The sequence below is a fragment of the Vombatus ursinus genome, unplaced genomic scaffold (assembly GCF_900497805.2).
Source record: "Vombatus ursinus unplaced genomic scaffold, bare-nosed wombat genome assembly UNPS02014773.1, whole genome shotgun sequence".
In the NCBI taxonomy this organism is placed as follows: Eukaryota; Metazoa; Chordata; class Mammalia; order Diprotodontia; family Vombatidae; genus Vombatus; species Vombatus ursinus.
The window spans coordinates 2629344-2643408 of NW_020954551.1; the positions used below are offsets into that span (position 1 = coordinate 2629344).

The 14065-nt window shown below is 41.3% G+C and overlaps 1 protein-coding gene across 1 annotated transcript in view; it reads right to left on the minus strand.

The window, feature by feature from the left end:
* The window catches only part of DNAH12 (dynein axonemal heavy chain 12), a 185719-nt gene that overhangs the window by 39882 nt on the left and 131772 nt on the right, over positions 1–14065 (minus strand). Inside the window, exons 54-58 of the mRNA XM_027863810.1 lie at positions 11943–12088; positions 10044–10258; positions 7707–7899; positions 3452–3644; positions 1292–1464 (exon numbers count right to left, since the gene is read on the minus strand). Coding sequence (XP_027719611.1) covers positions 1292–1464; positions 3452–3644; positions 7707–7899; positions 10044–10258; positions 11943–12088 — 920 coding nt within the window. The remainder of the gene's footprint in view (positions 1–1291; positions 1465–3451; positions 3645–7706; positions 7900–10043; positions 10259–11942; positions 12089–14065) is intronic.

Sequence of the window (14065 nt, forward strand, 5' to 3'; positions counted from 1 at the left end):
TTTAATTCTGGGCATCTCATTTTAAGAAAAGATGATGGACAGCTAGGTGGCACAGAGGATAGAGCACCGGCCCTGGAGTCAGGAGGACCTGAGTTCAAATCCAGTCTCAGACCAGACACTTGATACTTACTAGCTGTGTGACCCTGGGCAAGTCACTTAACCCCAATTGCCTCACCAAAAAAAAAGTCATAGAATCATAGCTTTAGAGGCCATCAAATCCAAGGCGCTCATTTTACAGCTGAGGAAACTGAGGAAAATAGAGGTTAACTGAGTTGCCCAAGGTCACACAGCTAGTAAGTGTCTGAGGCAGGATTAGAACTCAGGTCTTCCTGACTCCAGCATCAGATGCCTCTAGGACCCGGTGTTCATGTCATATGAAGAGTATTTGCCCTGGAAAAGAGATGTCTTCAAGAGATGTGGCATGGCTCTGCTTGGCCCCAAAGGTAGAATTAGGAGCAATGGGAGAATGTGCAAAGAGTCCAATTTACACACGACATCATGAAAATTATTTCTAATAAGAGCTGTCCCCAAATGGAAAGGGCTGCCTTGAAAGATAGTGAGCTCCCCGTCACTGGAAGGCTACCAGCAAAGGTTAGATGAGTTCTTGTCGGTCGTGCTGTAAAGAGAATTCTCTTGTAGGTGCCAACTGGATTAGATTAGAGGTCTAAGAACTTGGACGGGAAAAAATTACATCTTTATTTTCATGAACCTCTAACAGAAACCTAGCATTTCTTCCATTATGAATGTAGGCAAGAGACATCGTTCTGAGAAGGTGTGCATAGGCTCCACCAGATGAGCAAAGGCGTCCATGACAAGCTTAAGAACTCCTGCATTAGAAGGCTCCTGGGGTCCCCTCCGACGGTGAAATGCTAGGATTCTGTGGGCCTGGCAGAGCAGGTTTACACACTGGGGCCCCACTGGGCTGCATGGATCGTGTATGTGTGGAGGGGTTAGATGGAAGAAAGCCTCATAGTAGCCTGGCCAGCTGGGCCTCTGGAAGGATCAATGACCTGGGGCAGAAGCTGGCTCCCAAGCCAATCTATCCCCCTGCAGCAGAGAGGAAAACTGCCGCCATAATGAGAACAGATGAGGCCTACGAGGGACAGGGCAGAGAGAGAAGCAAAATCGGGAGGCCTTGGGTAATGGCCACGTTGGGAGATCAGAAGGGAGGGAAGACACAAAGGAGCAGTCCGAGGGAAGGAGAAACTGAACAGTCCGCACCAGCAGCTGCAAACAGGAAAAGAGGGAAGCTCTACCGGAAAGGATAAGTGGAGGGAAGCATGAAGCTCACCTATCATGAATCGAGTTGACGTAAAGGTTAACGAACCAGCTGAGGGAATACTGGTACATGGGATCGATGTTGGCCAGGTCTGCGATGCTGAAGAATAACACCGAGGAATGCTTCGCGATGGGCCGATAGCCTTCTCTCGACTCCGCTATTTTGATTTCTGTTTTTTCTGCAATCTATGAAAGTGAGAGAAATCGAGAACGGAAGAGGGCTTATATTCAATTTCTGGAACAATCTTTTCAAGTAAGGTAATTTATATTTTTTAGAGGTACATCCCAACATAATGACAATAATACCAGAATCCATACAGATAGAGATTATGTGTGTGTGTGTGTGTGTGTGTGTGTATACATATACATACAGACATATATATATATATATTTGTTGTGAGGCAATCGGGATTAAGTGACTTGTCCAGGGTCACACAGCTAGTAAGTGTCAAGTGTCTGAGGCCAGATTTGAACTCAGGTCCTCCTGACTCCAGGGCTGATGCTTTATCCACTGAGCCACCTAACTGCCCTGAGATTCTAATTTTTTTTAAAGCCCATCCCTTGCTCAATTTTCCAGAAACAAAAAAAGGCCTAACAGACTGAGGTTTGTGCCTCACATATGATCGCTTTCCAGTTCAGGAGCACTAGGAGACAGAGACATACAATGGAAAGAACAATGGCTCTCGGTGGAGAGGCAGCCTGTGGTTGTGGATAGAAGACCTGGGTTCAAATCCTGCCTTGGACACTTGCTGCCTGTGTGGCCCTGGGCAAGTCCCTTACTCTCCCTGAGCCTCAGTTTCCCCCTCTGTAAAAGGTTGGGCTTATGGTCTTTTCCAGTGCGAAATCATGATCCAGGACCCTGTGACATGAGTTCCTGTGCTTCCTCGGACACTTACTACCTGTGTGGCCTTGGGAAAATCACTTCACCCCCCTGGGCTTTGGCTTCCCCAAATGAAAGCGTTGGACAAAACGACCTGCGGTCCTGTCCAGCTCTAAATCTATGATGGATGAACTAGAGCATACTCTCTGTCCCCTGATCCTGCCGTCTCATGAACCTTTATAACCCTTTGTTTGTGCAGTGACAGAGCGCCGGGCCTGGAGACAGGAAGACCTGAGCTCAAATCTGGCCTCAGACAACTCCTGGCTGAGTGACCCTGGGCAAACTTTTGTTTGCCTCAGTTTCCTCATCTGTGAAATGGGGATAATACCACCTACCTCCCAGAGGCAAAGCTCTTGGAACAGTGCTTAGCCCATCATAAGTGCAATATAAATGTTAGCTATTAACTATTACAATTATCATCATTATTATTATTTGGGTGGATCAAAGGTTTGAAGTTCTTACCTATTCTTTTTTAAATATGCTTGTTTGACTCATGGTTGTCAAGAGTAACTTTTTCCTCCCATTCTTACAATTAATACAATAAGCTGGGTAAGAATTATAAGTACTTAGTTAGGAAAAGTTTAAGAACTTTCCCAAAATCACCAAATTTCAGAGTCATAGGGGACTTTGGAGATTATACCTTTATTTAGAGCTAGCAGGATCAACCCCAACCCCTTCATTCCCCAGATAAGGAAACACTGGCACAAAGTGGTTAATTGACTTCCCCAGGATCATATAACTAGTATCTAAGGTAGGATTTGAACTCAAGTCTTCCTGACTCTAAATTCAATGTTTTTTGCACTGTCTATGCTAATCTAACCCATACATGAACATAAATGCCTTCTATAGCACCCCCAGCACCCCAAGGCAGGTTGTTCCAATCTAGAACAGTTCTAATTTTCAGAAAGCTTTTCCTTAGCTGAAATCTGCAAAATCATAGTAATAGTGATAATAACTGCTGACACTCATATAGTGTTGACTATGTGTGAGGCCCTGTGCTAAGTGCTTTACAAATATTATCTCATTTGTTCTTCATACTTCCTACCTGGGAGGTAGGTGCACACATTTAGCACACATTTTACAGATGAGAAAATGAGGCAGGCAGACAAAGGTTAAGTGACTTACCCAGGGTCACGCAGCTACTATGTGTCAAAAGCAAAATCTGAACCCCGGTTTTCCTGACTCCAAGGCCAGCCCTCTATCCGTTACACCGTGCTGACTTCTAATTTCTCAGATCTTACGGAAGCCTTTTTTTGTCTGTTTAATCATTTGCTCGTTTGTTTCTGGTTTTACCTGCTGTTTCTTTAAGATCTCATTGGACATGAGTTTTGCGGAATCTAAGACTTTGATTGCACTTTCATCCTCCAAAATGTTCCCTTCCGAGGATGAAAGAGTTTCCAGAATCTTGCTCTCTATGTCGCGCAGCTGTTTCTTGTTGGCAGCAGACTGGAGAATCAGAGCATTTCTCTCTTCTTCTAATTCTGGTCTAACAAAGGGAAGCATCTTTTGTAGGAAGTTGGTTCTCTAGCCGTCAAACACGCATTCTGTCACAACTTTCATAACTTAGAGGATTAAGGAAATGTAATAAAGGGAAAACCCATCTGGAGAAGATGGCAGATTGGAGGCAACCCAGCTGAGCTCTTTCAACATTCCCCCCAAACAACTTTAAAACAATGCCTCAGATCATATTTTGGAGCAGCCAACAAATGTAAGGGTGAGACATTTTCCCAACCTGAGAAAATTTAGGAGGTTGACAGGAGGAGCTTGTAACCCCAGGGCAGAGGCCTGCCCAGAGCACGAATATACAGCAGCAGCAGCAGCAGCAGGAGCTCTCAGACCAGAGACAGTAAGGGGGCCAGATAACTGGGTAGAAAGAAATTGGGGGGCCCCTTTGCTGGCACTGGCACTGATTGGCAACTCTAGTGCTCATATGCAGTTCTGGGGTGGAGAGGAGTGCTGGGGGTCAGTCACAAGGGAGCAGGGGCCCTGGTCATGAGCACTAGCACTTGTGGCTGTAGGGGACCAGATACCCTTCCTTGGTAAAGACCAGAGTGTAAACCAGGAGAGTAGTGACCACACCTTCCCCAGTATCACACCACCCTGGAAGCACAAAAACTTGCAGACTCCCAGAACCAGCTAGCTCTGAAAATAGCAGCACAAAAAATGCCTAAAGCTTGGGACAGTGCCTCCCTACACCCAGAGCAGCAGAGCCCAACTTTAACATAAAGATCAACGTCAAGAAATTGGGAAAATGAGCAAATAACAACAACAACAAAAAGAATTTGACCATAAATAGCTACTTTGATGGCAGGGAAGACCAAGATATAAATTCAGAAAAAGACAGCTACAAACAAAGCTTCAAAGAAAATGCTAATGGGATCCAAGCCCAACAAGAATTCATGAAAGTGTTAAAGAAAGAGATAAGAGTGGTAGAGGAAAAATTTGGAGAAAAAATGAGAGCAATACAAGAAAATCATGAAAAGAGAATTAACAGCTTGGTAAAAGAGGTATAAAAAATACAGAAGAAAATAACACCTTAAAAATAGAATTGGCTAAATGAAGGAAGAGGTACAAAGCTCACCAAAGAAAGTAATTCCTTAAAAATTAGAATCGGGCAAGTGGAAGCTAATAACAACATGAGACATCAAGAAACAATAAAACAAAGTGAAAATAATGAAAAAAAAAGAAGAAACATGAAATATGTCATCAGAAAAACAACTGACCTAGAAAATAGATCAAGGAGAGATAACTTAAGAATTATGGGCTGCCTGAAAGTCACAACCAAAGACAGAGCATAGACATCATATTTCAAGAAATTATCAAGGAAAACTGCCCCAATATGTTAGACCCAGAGGGCAAAACTGAAATTGAAAGAATCTACCAATTACCTTCTGAAAGAGATCCCAAATGAAAACTCTCAGGAATATCGTGGCCAAATTCCAGAGTTCTCAGGTCAAAGATAAAATACTTCAAGAAGCCAGAAAGAAACCATTCAAATCAGTCAGGATCACACAAGATTTAGCAGCTTCCATATTAAAGAAGCAGAGGGCTTGGAATGTGATATTCCAGAAGGCAAAGAAGCTAGGATTACAACCAAGAATAATACACCCAGCAAAAATAGGTATAATCCTTCAGAGGGAGAAAATGAACATTTAATGAAAGAGAGGACTTTCAAAGATTCCTGATGAAAAGACCAGAGCTGAACAGAAAATTTGACATTCAAACACAAGATTCGAGAAGCACAAAAAGGTTAACATGAAAGGGTAATCAAAAAGGTCTTAATAAAGTTAAATTTTTTACATTCCTATATGAGAAGATGATACACTATAACCCCTAAGAACTTTATCATCGTTAGGGCAGTTAAAAGGAGTTTACATAAGCAGAGGGCATGAGTGTGAGTTGATTATGTTGGAATGATCTCCAAAAAAATGAAGGGGTGAAAAGAGGGATGTACTGGGAGAAAGGAGCAGGGAGAAGTAGAATGGGGAAATTTTCTCACATAAAAGAGGGACATTAGGAAGAGGTTTTACAACGCAGGGGGAAATGTGGAGAGGGGTGGGTAATGCTTGAATCTCACTCTCATCAGAATTGGTTCAAAGAGGGAAGAACACACATACATATTCAGTTAGGTATAGAAATCTGTCTTACCCAATAGGGAAATAGGAAGGGAGGGGGATAAGAGAAAGTATGGGGAATGACAAAAGGAAGGACAGATTAAGGGAGGGAATGATTAGAAGCAAAATAGATTTTTGAGGAAGGACAAGATAAAAGAGAGAAGAAGTAATAGAAGAAAGTAGGACAGAGGGAAAGACATGGTAATCATAACTGTGAATACGAATGAGATGAGCTCACCCCTAAAACAGAAGCTGATAGCATAATGGATTAGAAAACAGAATCCAACAATATGTTGTTTATAAAAGACACACTTAAAACAGAAAGACACACACAAAGTTAGAAATAAAGGGTTGAAGCAGAATCTCTTATGCTTCAGCTGAACTAAAAAAAAAAGGCAGGGGTAGCAATCATGATCCCTGACAAAGCAAAAGCAAAAATAGATCTAATTAAAAGGGATAATCAAGGGAACTATATTTTGCTAAAAGGTACCATAGACAATGAAATAATATCAAAAATTTTTACATCAAGTTTCTCTGATAAAGGCCTCATTTCTCAAACATGCAGAGAATTGTCAAATTTATAAAAACAAGGCCCATTCCCCAATTGATAAATGGTCAAAGGATATAAACAGGCAGTTTTCAAAAGAAATCAAAGTTATCTATAGTTATATGAAAAAAATGTTCTAAATCCCTATTGATTAGAGAAAGGCAAATTAAAACAATTCTAGGTACCACCTCACACCTCTCAGAAACGACAAATGCTAGAGGGGATGCAGAAAAATAGGTACACTAATGAATTGTTGGTGGAGTATTGAACTGGTCCAACCATTCCAGAAAACAATTTGGAACTATGCACATTTGTAGAAGCTCTTTTTGTAATGTTGAAGAATTGGAAATCCAGGGGATGCTCATCCACTGGGTAATGGCTGAACAAGTTGTAGTATATGATTGTGATGGAGTACTACTGTGCTATGGGAAATGACAAGGAGTTAGGGGTAGTTTCAGAAAAACACGGCAAGACCTACATAAACTGATGCACAGTGAAGTGAGAAGAACCGGGAGATCATTGTGTACAGTAACAACAATGTTGTAATGATGATCAACTATGAAAGAGTTGGCTGCTCAGATCAAGACAATGATTCAAGACAGTTCCAAAGGACCCATGACGAAAAACGCTATCCACCTCCAGAGAGAGAACTGACAAACTCTGAGTGCTGACTGAAGCAGCCTTTTTTTCACTTTGTTTTCCTTGCTTATTTTGCTAACACGGCTAATGTGGAAATAGGTTTTGGATGATTTCACATGTATAATTGATATGATATAGCTTGCCTTCTTAAGGGGTGGGAGAGAGACTCAAGGAAGGGAGAGAATTAGGAGCTCAAAACGTTTTTTTTTTAATTAATGCTAAAAATAAACAATAGGTTTGGGTTTTAAAAATAAAATAAATGTCACAGGTGATGACAGGTTCCAATCTACCCTAGTAGTCTATCCTACAGTATCATAAATATTACACAAAAAAGTTTTTTTTTTTTCCATTGCTAAACAAATTCGCCACTCTTCCATTTTAAGCTCCTAAACTCTCATTCTGCTGTCAGTGGGAACAGCTCTAGGCAGCCTTCTGTTATATACTGCTCAAGACAGAGAACACTCACATAAAAGCTCACTGGTGTTTTAGATGATACATATATTCAGTCATGTCAAGGACCAAACTATGTTTCCTAAAACACACCAATAGAGAGTGAAAGCCTAACAGGGTTAACACCTGTATTAGCTATTAAAGAATAACTTCTGTAAAGGATACAGAAACTATGTAAATTATGCAAAAATACAAAATATGACATAACTACCCCAAAATGCATAGCTGGTGTTTAATGGCCTTCAATGACCTTGCTAGAATTTACAACCTCTCTGGCTACATCTAAGAAAGCACCTACCTCTCCTTTGCGACCACAATACCCAACAATTGGTCTTCAAGTCCTTCTGGTGTTATCATGAAATTGAGCAGAGAAACCTTGGTGGCCAGCTCAGGCATATAGTGTGGATTTCTCAGCTTTGTGGTGATGTAGAATTTGAAATCAAAGGAATACTCAATAATGACTTCCCCGAGCCTGATGCAATCAATGCCTCCTGATGTTTAAAAAAATAAACAAAACAAACCAAAACAAAAAAACAAAACAAAACAAAAAAAAAAAAACCAGATCAAACTGGGTGGCGTGGCTCTCCTTCCTTGAAAGCCCTTATTGGTGTTTCTCTAATGACTCTAAACTGCATTTAATGGCTAACAAAGATGAAGACTGAGTTTAATAATCAGAGAAAATAAGGTTGGATCAATCAACCAACAAATATGTATTAAGAACCTACTATGTGCCAAGCACTTTGCTAGGCACTAGGGGACAGAGCAAGGATGAAGTTGAACAGAATGGCTCATTCTGGAGATGGACATCCTTTTGGTGACCTTTTTTGACCCCTCTAGATCACATTTTTCAGGAATTTTCCTTCTTTCCTTTTATCCCCAACCAGAAATCCAAATCATTTGCAGAAGATACTTAAAGATGGTAGATACACTAGACTTTGACAGTGAAGACTGTCCTGCTTGACTGGGAAGGACACAGAGAAAAGGAAAGGCCAACCCAACCAGGACCCCAACTTAACCCTGCTGTTTATACCTTGGGATTCTTTGTGTTTCCTAAACATATGTTACCCTTGACTCCCTATCCCATGTCTAATCAAATGGGTAAGCCATCCAAGACCGCAGCAATAAACGAAGCAGTGCCTGGTCTTTCCTCCCCCGTTCCTACTGGTTAGTCCCAAACTTTCATTCACAAGTGACAATCAGACATCCACCCCTTCAGAGCTGGTAATGTCAAAGACCTGTGATTTCACCAGTGTGTGAATTTGCTTCACAACAATCTATCAATAACTTATAGTCTTAGGGAGTTACCTGAGCCTCAAAAGGGACATGAAGTCACAAGGTACAGGCCCTCCTATCCCCTGACACCGCTGCAATAGCCAGCAGGGTGTTGGCTGGTCTCTCCACCCTTACCGTCAAAGAGATCTTCCTGAAGAGCGGTTCTGAACACGTCACTCCCCTACTCAGTAAATTACAGTGCATTCCCAGCACCTTCAGGATTAAATAAAAAATCCTTTGCTTCCTCCTCCCCTCTGACTACTGACCTCTCCGGCTTCCTTTAAGTCCCAACTAAAATCCCACCTCCTACAGGAAGCCTTCCCCAACCTCTCTTAGTTCAAATGCCTTCCCTCTATTGATTATTTTCTATTTATCCTGAATGGAGCTTGTTGGCACACATCTGTTTGCACATTGTCTCCCCCATTAAACTGTAAGCTCCTTGAGGGCAGGGACTGTCTTTAGCCTTTTTTTGTGTCACTGGCACTTAGTATAGCATCTGGCACACTATATAGTAATAGGTGCTTAATAAACATTTATTGAATTGAACTGAAATTGAATCATAGGCACTAGGGATGTAGCTAACTAATAATAAATAAATTAAACCACTCCTGTTCTCTAGGAGGTTACATTCCATCATGGCAGAAAACTTGTCCACATGTATTTTTTGTTGTTGTTATAAAGTCATTTCAGTCACGTCTGACTCTTCATGAACCTGTCCATGGGGTTTTCTTGGCAAAGATATTGGAGTGGTTTGCCATTTTCTTCTCCTGCTCATTTTATAGATAAGGGAACTGAGGCAAGCAGAAGTTAAGTGACTTGCTCAGGGTCACATGGTTAGGAAGTTTTTGAGGCTGGATTTGAACTCAGGTCTTCCTGACTCCAAGCCCAGCACTCTATCCACTGTGCCACCTAGCTTCCCCTATATATAAACAGAGACTATACGCAAGGTAGTTTGGGGGGAGGGCACTACCATTAGGGAGTGGAGGGTGGGGTTAAGAAAGGGCTTTATATAGAAGGTGGTACTTTAGCTGAGTCTTTAAGGAAATGAAAAATTACATGAGGTGCAGGTAGGAATAAGAGTACTGCAGGAACGGGGAGTAACTAGCATCATGGAGGGCCACATGTATGGAAGAGCAAGCAGGCCAATTGTTCTGGACCTTAGAGTATAGGAAGGGGACAGACCGGCACTAGAATTCAGAGAACTACTTCCTTTCATTCTGCAAAGACAACTTGGCTTAGTAATTATTAGTTTTTCTAAGTCAACAGTTTTCAAATGGCCAAATGAGAGTGTGTATATAAACCTTAAGAATATAAAGACGTGAGTACTACTGCTACTATTGCCACTACGATTTTCCTTTTTCACCTTGTTTAAACGTTTGTCTAAGCAGTAAGGGCTCCAAAGAAGGATCTAACTCTTCTCCAACATCTTCTAAAAGAAGCGGGGTACCAAATTGAATGCAATTTTCCAATGTCCTCATGTAGTCTGAATTTGAGAGTTTAATCATGCTTAGTTGGTTTTCCTTCTCAGAGTTCTTAATCCACTTGTTGGCTTGACCCTGGGGATCAATCATTAGAGGCCTGAAACAGACAAGGAAGAAAAGTAAAGAGGGACTAAAATTTAAATTGCTTTGTAATTTGGGTGTTGCTGAGATAACCTACTCTCAGACATAGACTAAGTACTGGTTCAACTAAAGAGACAAAAGACAGAGAGGAAAGGTTTGTAAAACACATCACAGCTAAAAATATGAATTTAAAAGTAACATGATGGGAAATATTTGGGAGGCAAGGAGGGATAACAACAAAAAGAGGTCTCTCTTGTTTGTATTTTCCTCTGAGGCAAAAATCACAAATTCAATGAAAATTTACTTGGGTTTTAATTGAGAAGGCCTACAGTTGAGATCTATGTAGGAATTTAAAACACACCTTTAAAAGGAATGGAAGACAGAGCCAATAAAGCAGCGCTAAAGTCTTGTGACAAAAATGCCAAGAATTCCAACCTTTCCACCATATTTGAAGATCTTCTAGGACTAGGGCAATGGGGTAGAGTGCCTGGGCCCCTGGGGGTTGAAGTCTTCTGCTAAGGGGGCCAACCAAGTCTTTGGTCCTCACATAGATCAGTTATCTTGATTCTATCCACTGCTACCACCCACAAGATAGGCTCCAGACCCCATCTCATTTATGACATTACAAATACATGCCATTGGCCCCAGTAAAAATATAACAGCTAACATTTATAGAGGATTTCAGTGTTTGGTAAAGGCTTTACCTGAGAGGCACAGATGATGTTTTCATTTCTGCTACTAACTGGAGAAAGGAGCTCCAGAAGAGAAAGACAGATCTGAGAAGTGAACAAGCAGTGGTGAAGATAGCGTTTGAGAAGTGGGATTAGATTTCTGCACCATGGCCCTGAAACACAGGAATGACAGGCTCCCGGCCAGGGATGGGGTATACCTAAGAAGGCCTGGTAAGAATGTATTTGTTTGAAGTCTTAATAATCCAATTAAAAGTATATTCAACCGAGGAAGAAGGAGAGAGAAAAGATAAGTTCACCAAGCTAGATCTCACACATACCATAGCTACAGTGCAGAAAGAAGAAAAGTCAGCAGCAACACCCACCCATTCATGGGAGACAGCACACAAGAAACATCACAACCCAAACATTTACATACCAAACAAAGCACTGGTAACAGGGAAGATACCTAGAGCACACTTCTTTCTTTAGGAGGTTATTAAAGTTTCTCAACATCCTATGTGATGGTGATTTTTGCTGTAAACATCCTTCATTTACAAAAACCATCTGGATGAAAGGACTACTTTTCTAAGGAAAGCATTTTCCTGAATGTGTCCCAGGGTCATAAATTCCATGAAAACACTGCAGATCATCTGGTTACATCACCCCTATCCTACCACAAGAGGGAGAATGGTAGAGTGAATGGACAGAGGAGCCAGCCATAGACTCTGGATACCCTGATTTCAAGCCTTGCCTCTGACCCAAAATGGCTCTGGGACCCTGGATAAGTCACCAATCTCGTCCTCCGGGCAACTTTCTCAGGCTACAGCTGCAGAAGGTTGCCAATCAGCATTGGCAGAAGGTATCTGCACGTCTGGAGTTGCCAAGGTGATGAAATCACATACCAGCACCAAAAATTCAATCATATCTGACATTGACATGTTAGGGAAAAGGTCTGGAGAAAAAAATGCCATATTCTTTAGAAACTAGGATTAAATATGTGAGAAGAGTCACCATTTCACTAGTCCTTACCAACGCCTGGAATTGCTAACAATCACACCATTGTCTATAGAGAACGCATCCGTTGGTAATCCAGCAATATTCCAGGCTCTAATCTTGACTGGATCTCCCAGAGTCTTACTCAGGGAGAAATCATCGGAGCAAGGGATTTCTTTTTCCTGTAAGAAATACAAGGTAATATACAGTTCTGATTTCTTTCCTGTTGCAGTTGGAAAGTTTAATTACAGTATCAACTTGGTCCTCCAAATTTGCAGTTATACAGAGTCACATTTTGGCCTGCATATGATACTGGTGTCTAGAAACCTATGCCAGACAAAAATAATCTTTGGCAGGTCCCACCAAGCTGAAAGGTTTGGGCCCTGGATCTGAGGACACCTGTCATCTCAGGACCAGCTTCAGTGGCTAGAGAGGCTTAACACTAAAAGGCTGGCCAAAGGCAATGACTAATTTTGGCTATCATAACTCACAAAGACTACCTTATAGGGTGTGGGGGAGTTGTGAGTTGGAAAGGACCTCAGAAATCATCTCATGCAACCCAGTCATTTTGCAAAGAGGAAACTGAGGCCAATGAAGGTGATGTAACTGGTCATAGGTCATGCAACTAGAAAATGGCAGAGCCCAGGATTTAAACCCAAATCTTCTGACTCCAAAGCCAGTGCTTTCCTCCCTGTACCCCAAAATGCCTACACTGATGAAATCAAGGATCTTCTGAAATACTGATAGATCATTTTAATTACCATTAGCAAGTATTAGCATTTAATAATACTCAAATATTATTACATGCGCAAATATTCCAATGGATCTGTGGTCTCATTGATGTGGGCATTCCCTTCAGTGACGCAAATGGCAACCCATCCTTGTCTGTCCTACTGTAGCCCATGACCTTTCAAGAGCTCACCCAGAGGGTCCAACAAACAAGCCGGCTGCCTTCATCAAGCTCACTGTCCATTCTTCATGATGTAATGGAAAGAGCCATTGGCTTCTAATCCCACCTCTAACTTTATTAGCTCTGTGACCTTGAGCAAGTCCCCAAATCTCACTAGGCCTCAAATTCCTCAGTGGTAGCAGGTGGAGATCAGATGAGACAACTCCTAAGGTCCATTCCAGATCAAAATGGATGACGTCATGATCATTGCTACCTGGCCAGCCCTTCTTTTCTCCTTTCATACATTTTCCTGATAAGATCTTGTAACCCTATTCCATTAATAACTCCTAAATAAATAGATAAATAAATAAATGAACAAATAAATAAAAGATGGATGGATGAATAGATGGATAAATGAATTAATGAATATATAAATGAACAAAAACTAAGATTAAAAGGACCCAAATGAAAACTTGAGTTTGTAAAGGAAAATGATTTTTTTTAGTAACTTCAGTATTTCTATCATCCAGATAGCATCCTTTCCCCACAAAATGTCTAAAAAACTAGGCAACAATGCTCCAATGAGGTAAAAGACAGAAATAAATGTCCTATCTATACCAAAATTATATTAAAATATTCACAGAATATTTTGTGAGGGTAAAAACAAAACTAGAAACCAAGTGGGTGCTTATCCAACAGGAAGCGGCCGAACCTCTTGTGGAATATGTATGTGGTTGCTGTTCAGTTGTTTTTCAGTCCTAGCTAATTCTTTGTGACCTCATTTGGGATTTTCTTGGCAAAGATACTGGAGTGGTTTGCCATTTCCTTCTCCAGCTCATTTTACAGATGAGGAAACTGAGGCAAACAAGGTTGAGTGACTTGTCCAGCATCACACAGCTAGTAAGCGTCAGACTGGATTTGACCTTAGGAAGATAAGTCTTCCTTACTCCAGGTCCAGTGCTCTAAGCACTATGGCGCCACCTCAATGCCTGGGAATACATTGGTAGATGTAAGTAACAGAATATTATTGTGCCGTAAATGACATATATGAGGAAGTCAGAGAAATATGGGAAGATTTGTTTCAACTGATACAGAGCAAAAAAAAAGAAAGAAAGAAAAAGCAGAACTAAGCTACTTACAATGACTACCAAAACAGAAATGAAAACACTAGAAGGCAGCTATCATAATAAATGCACTGAGCAACCTTGGTCTCAGAGAACAGAAGTGGGGAAGTGAGGGACAAGGAGGGGAATGGCGTGGGCTGTCGGTC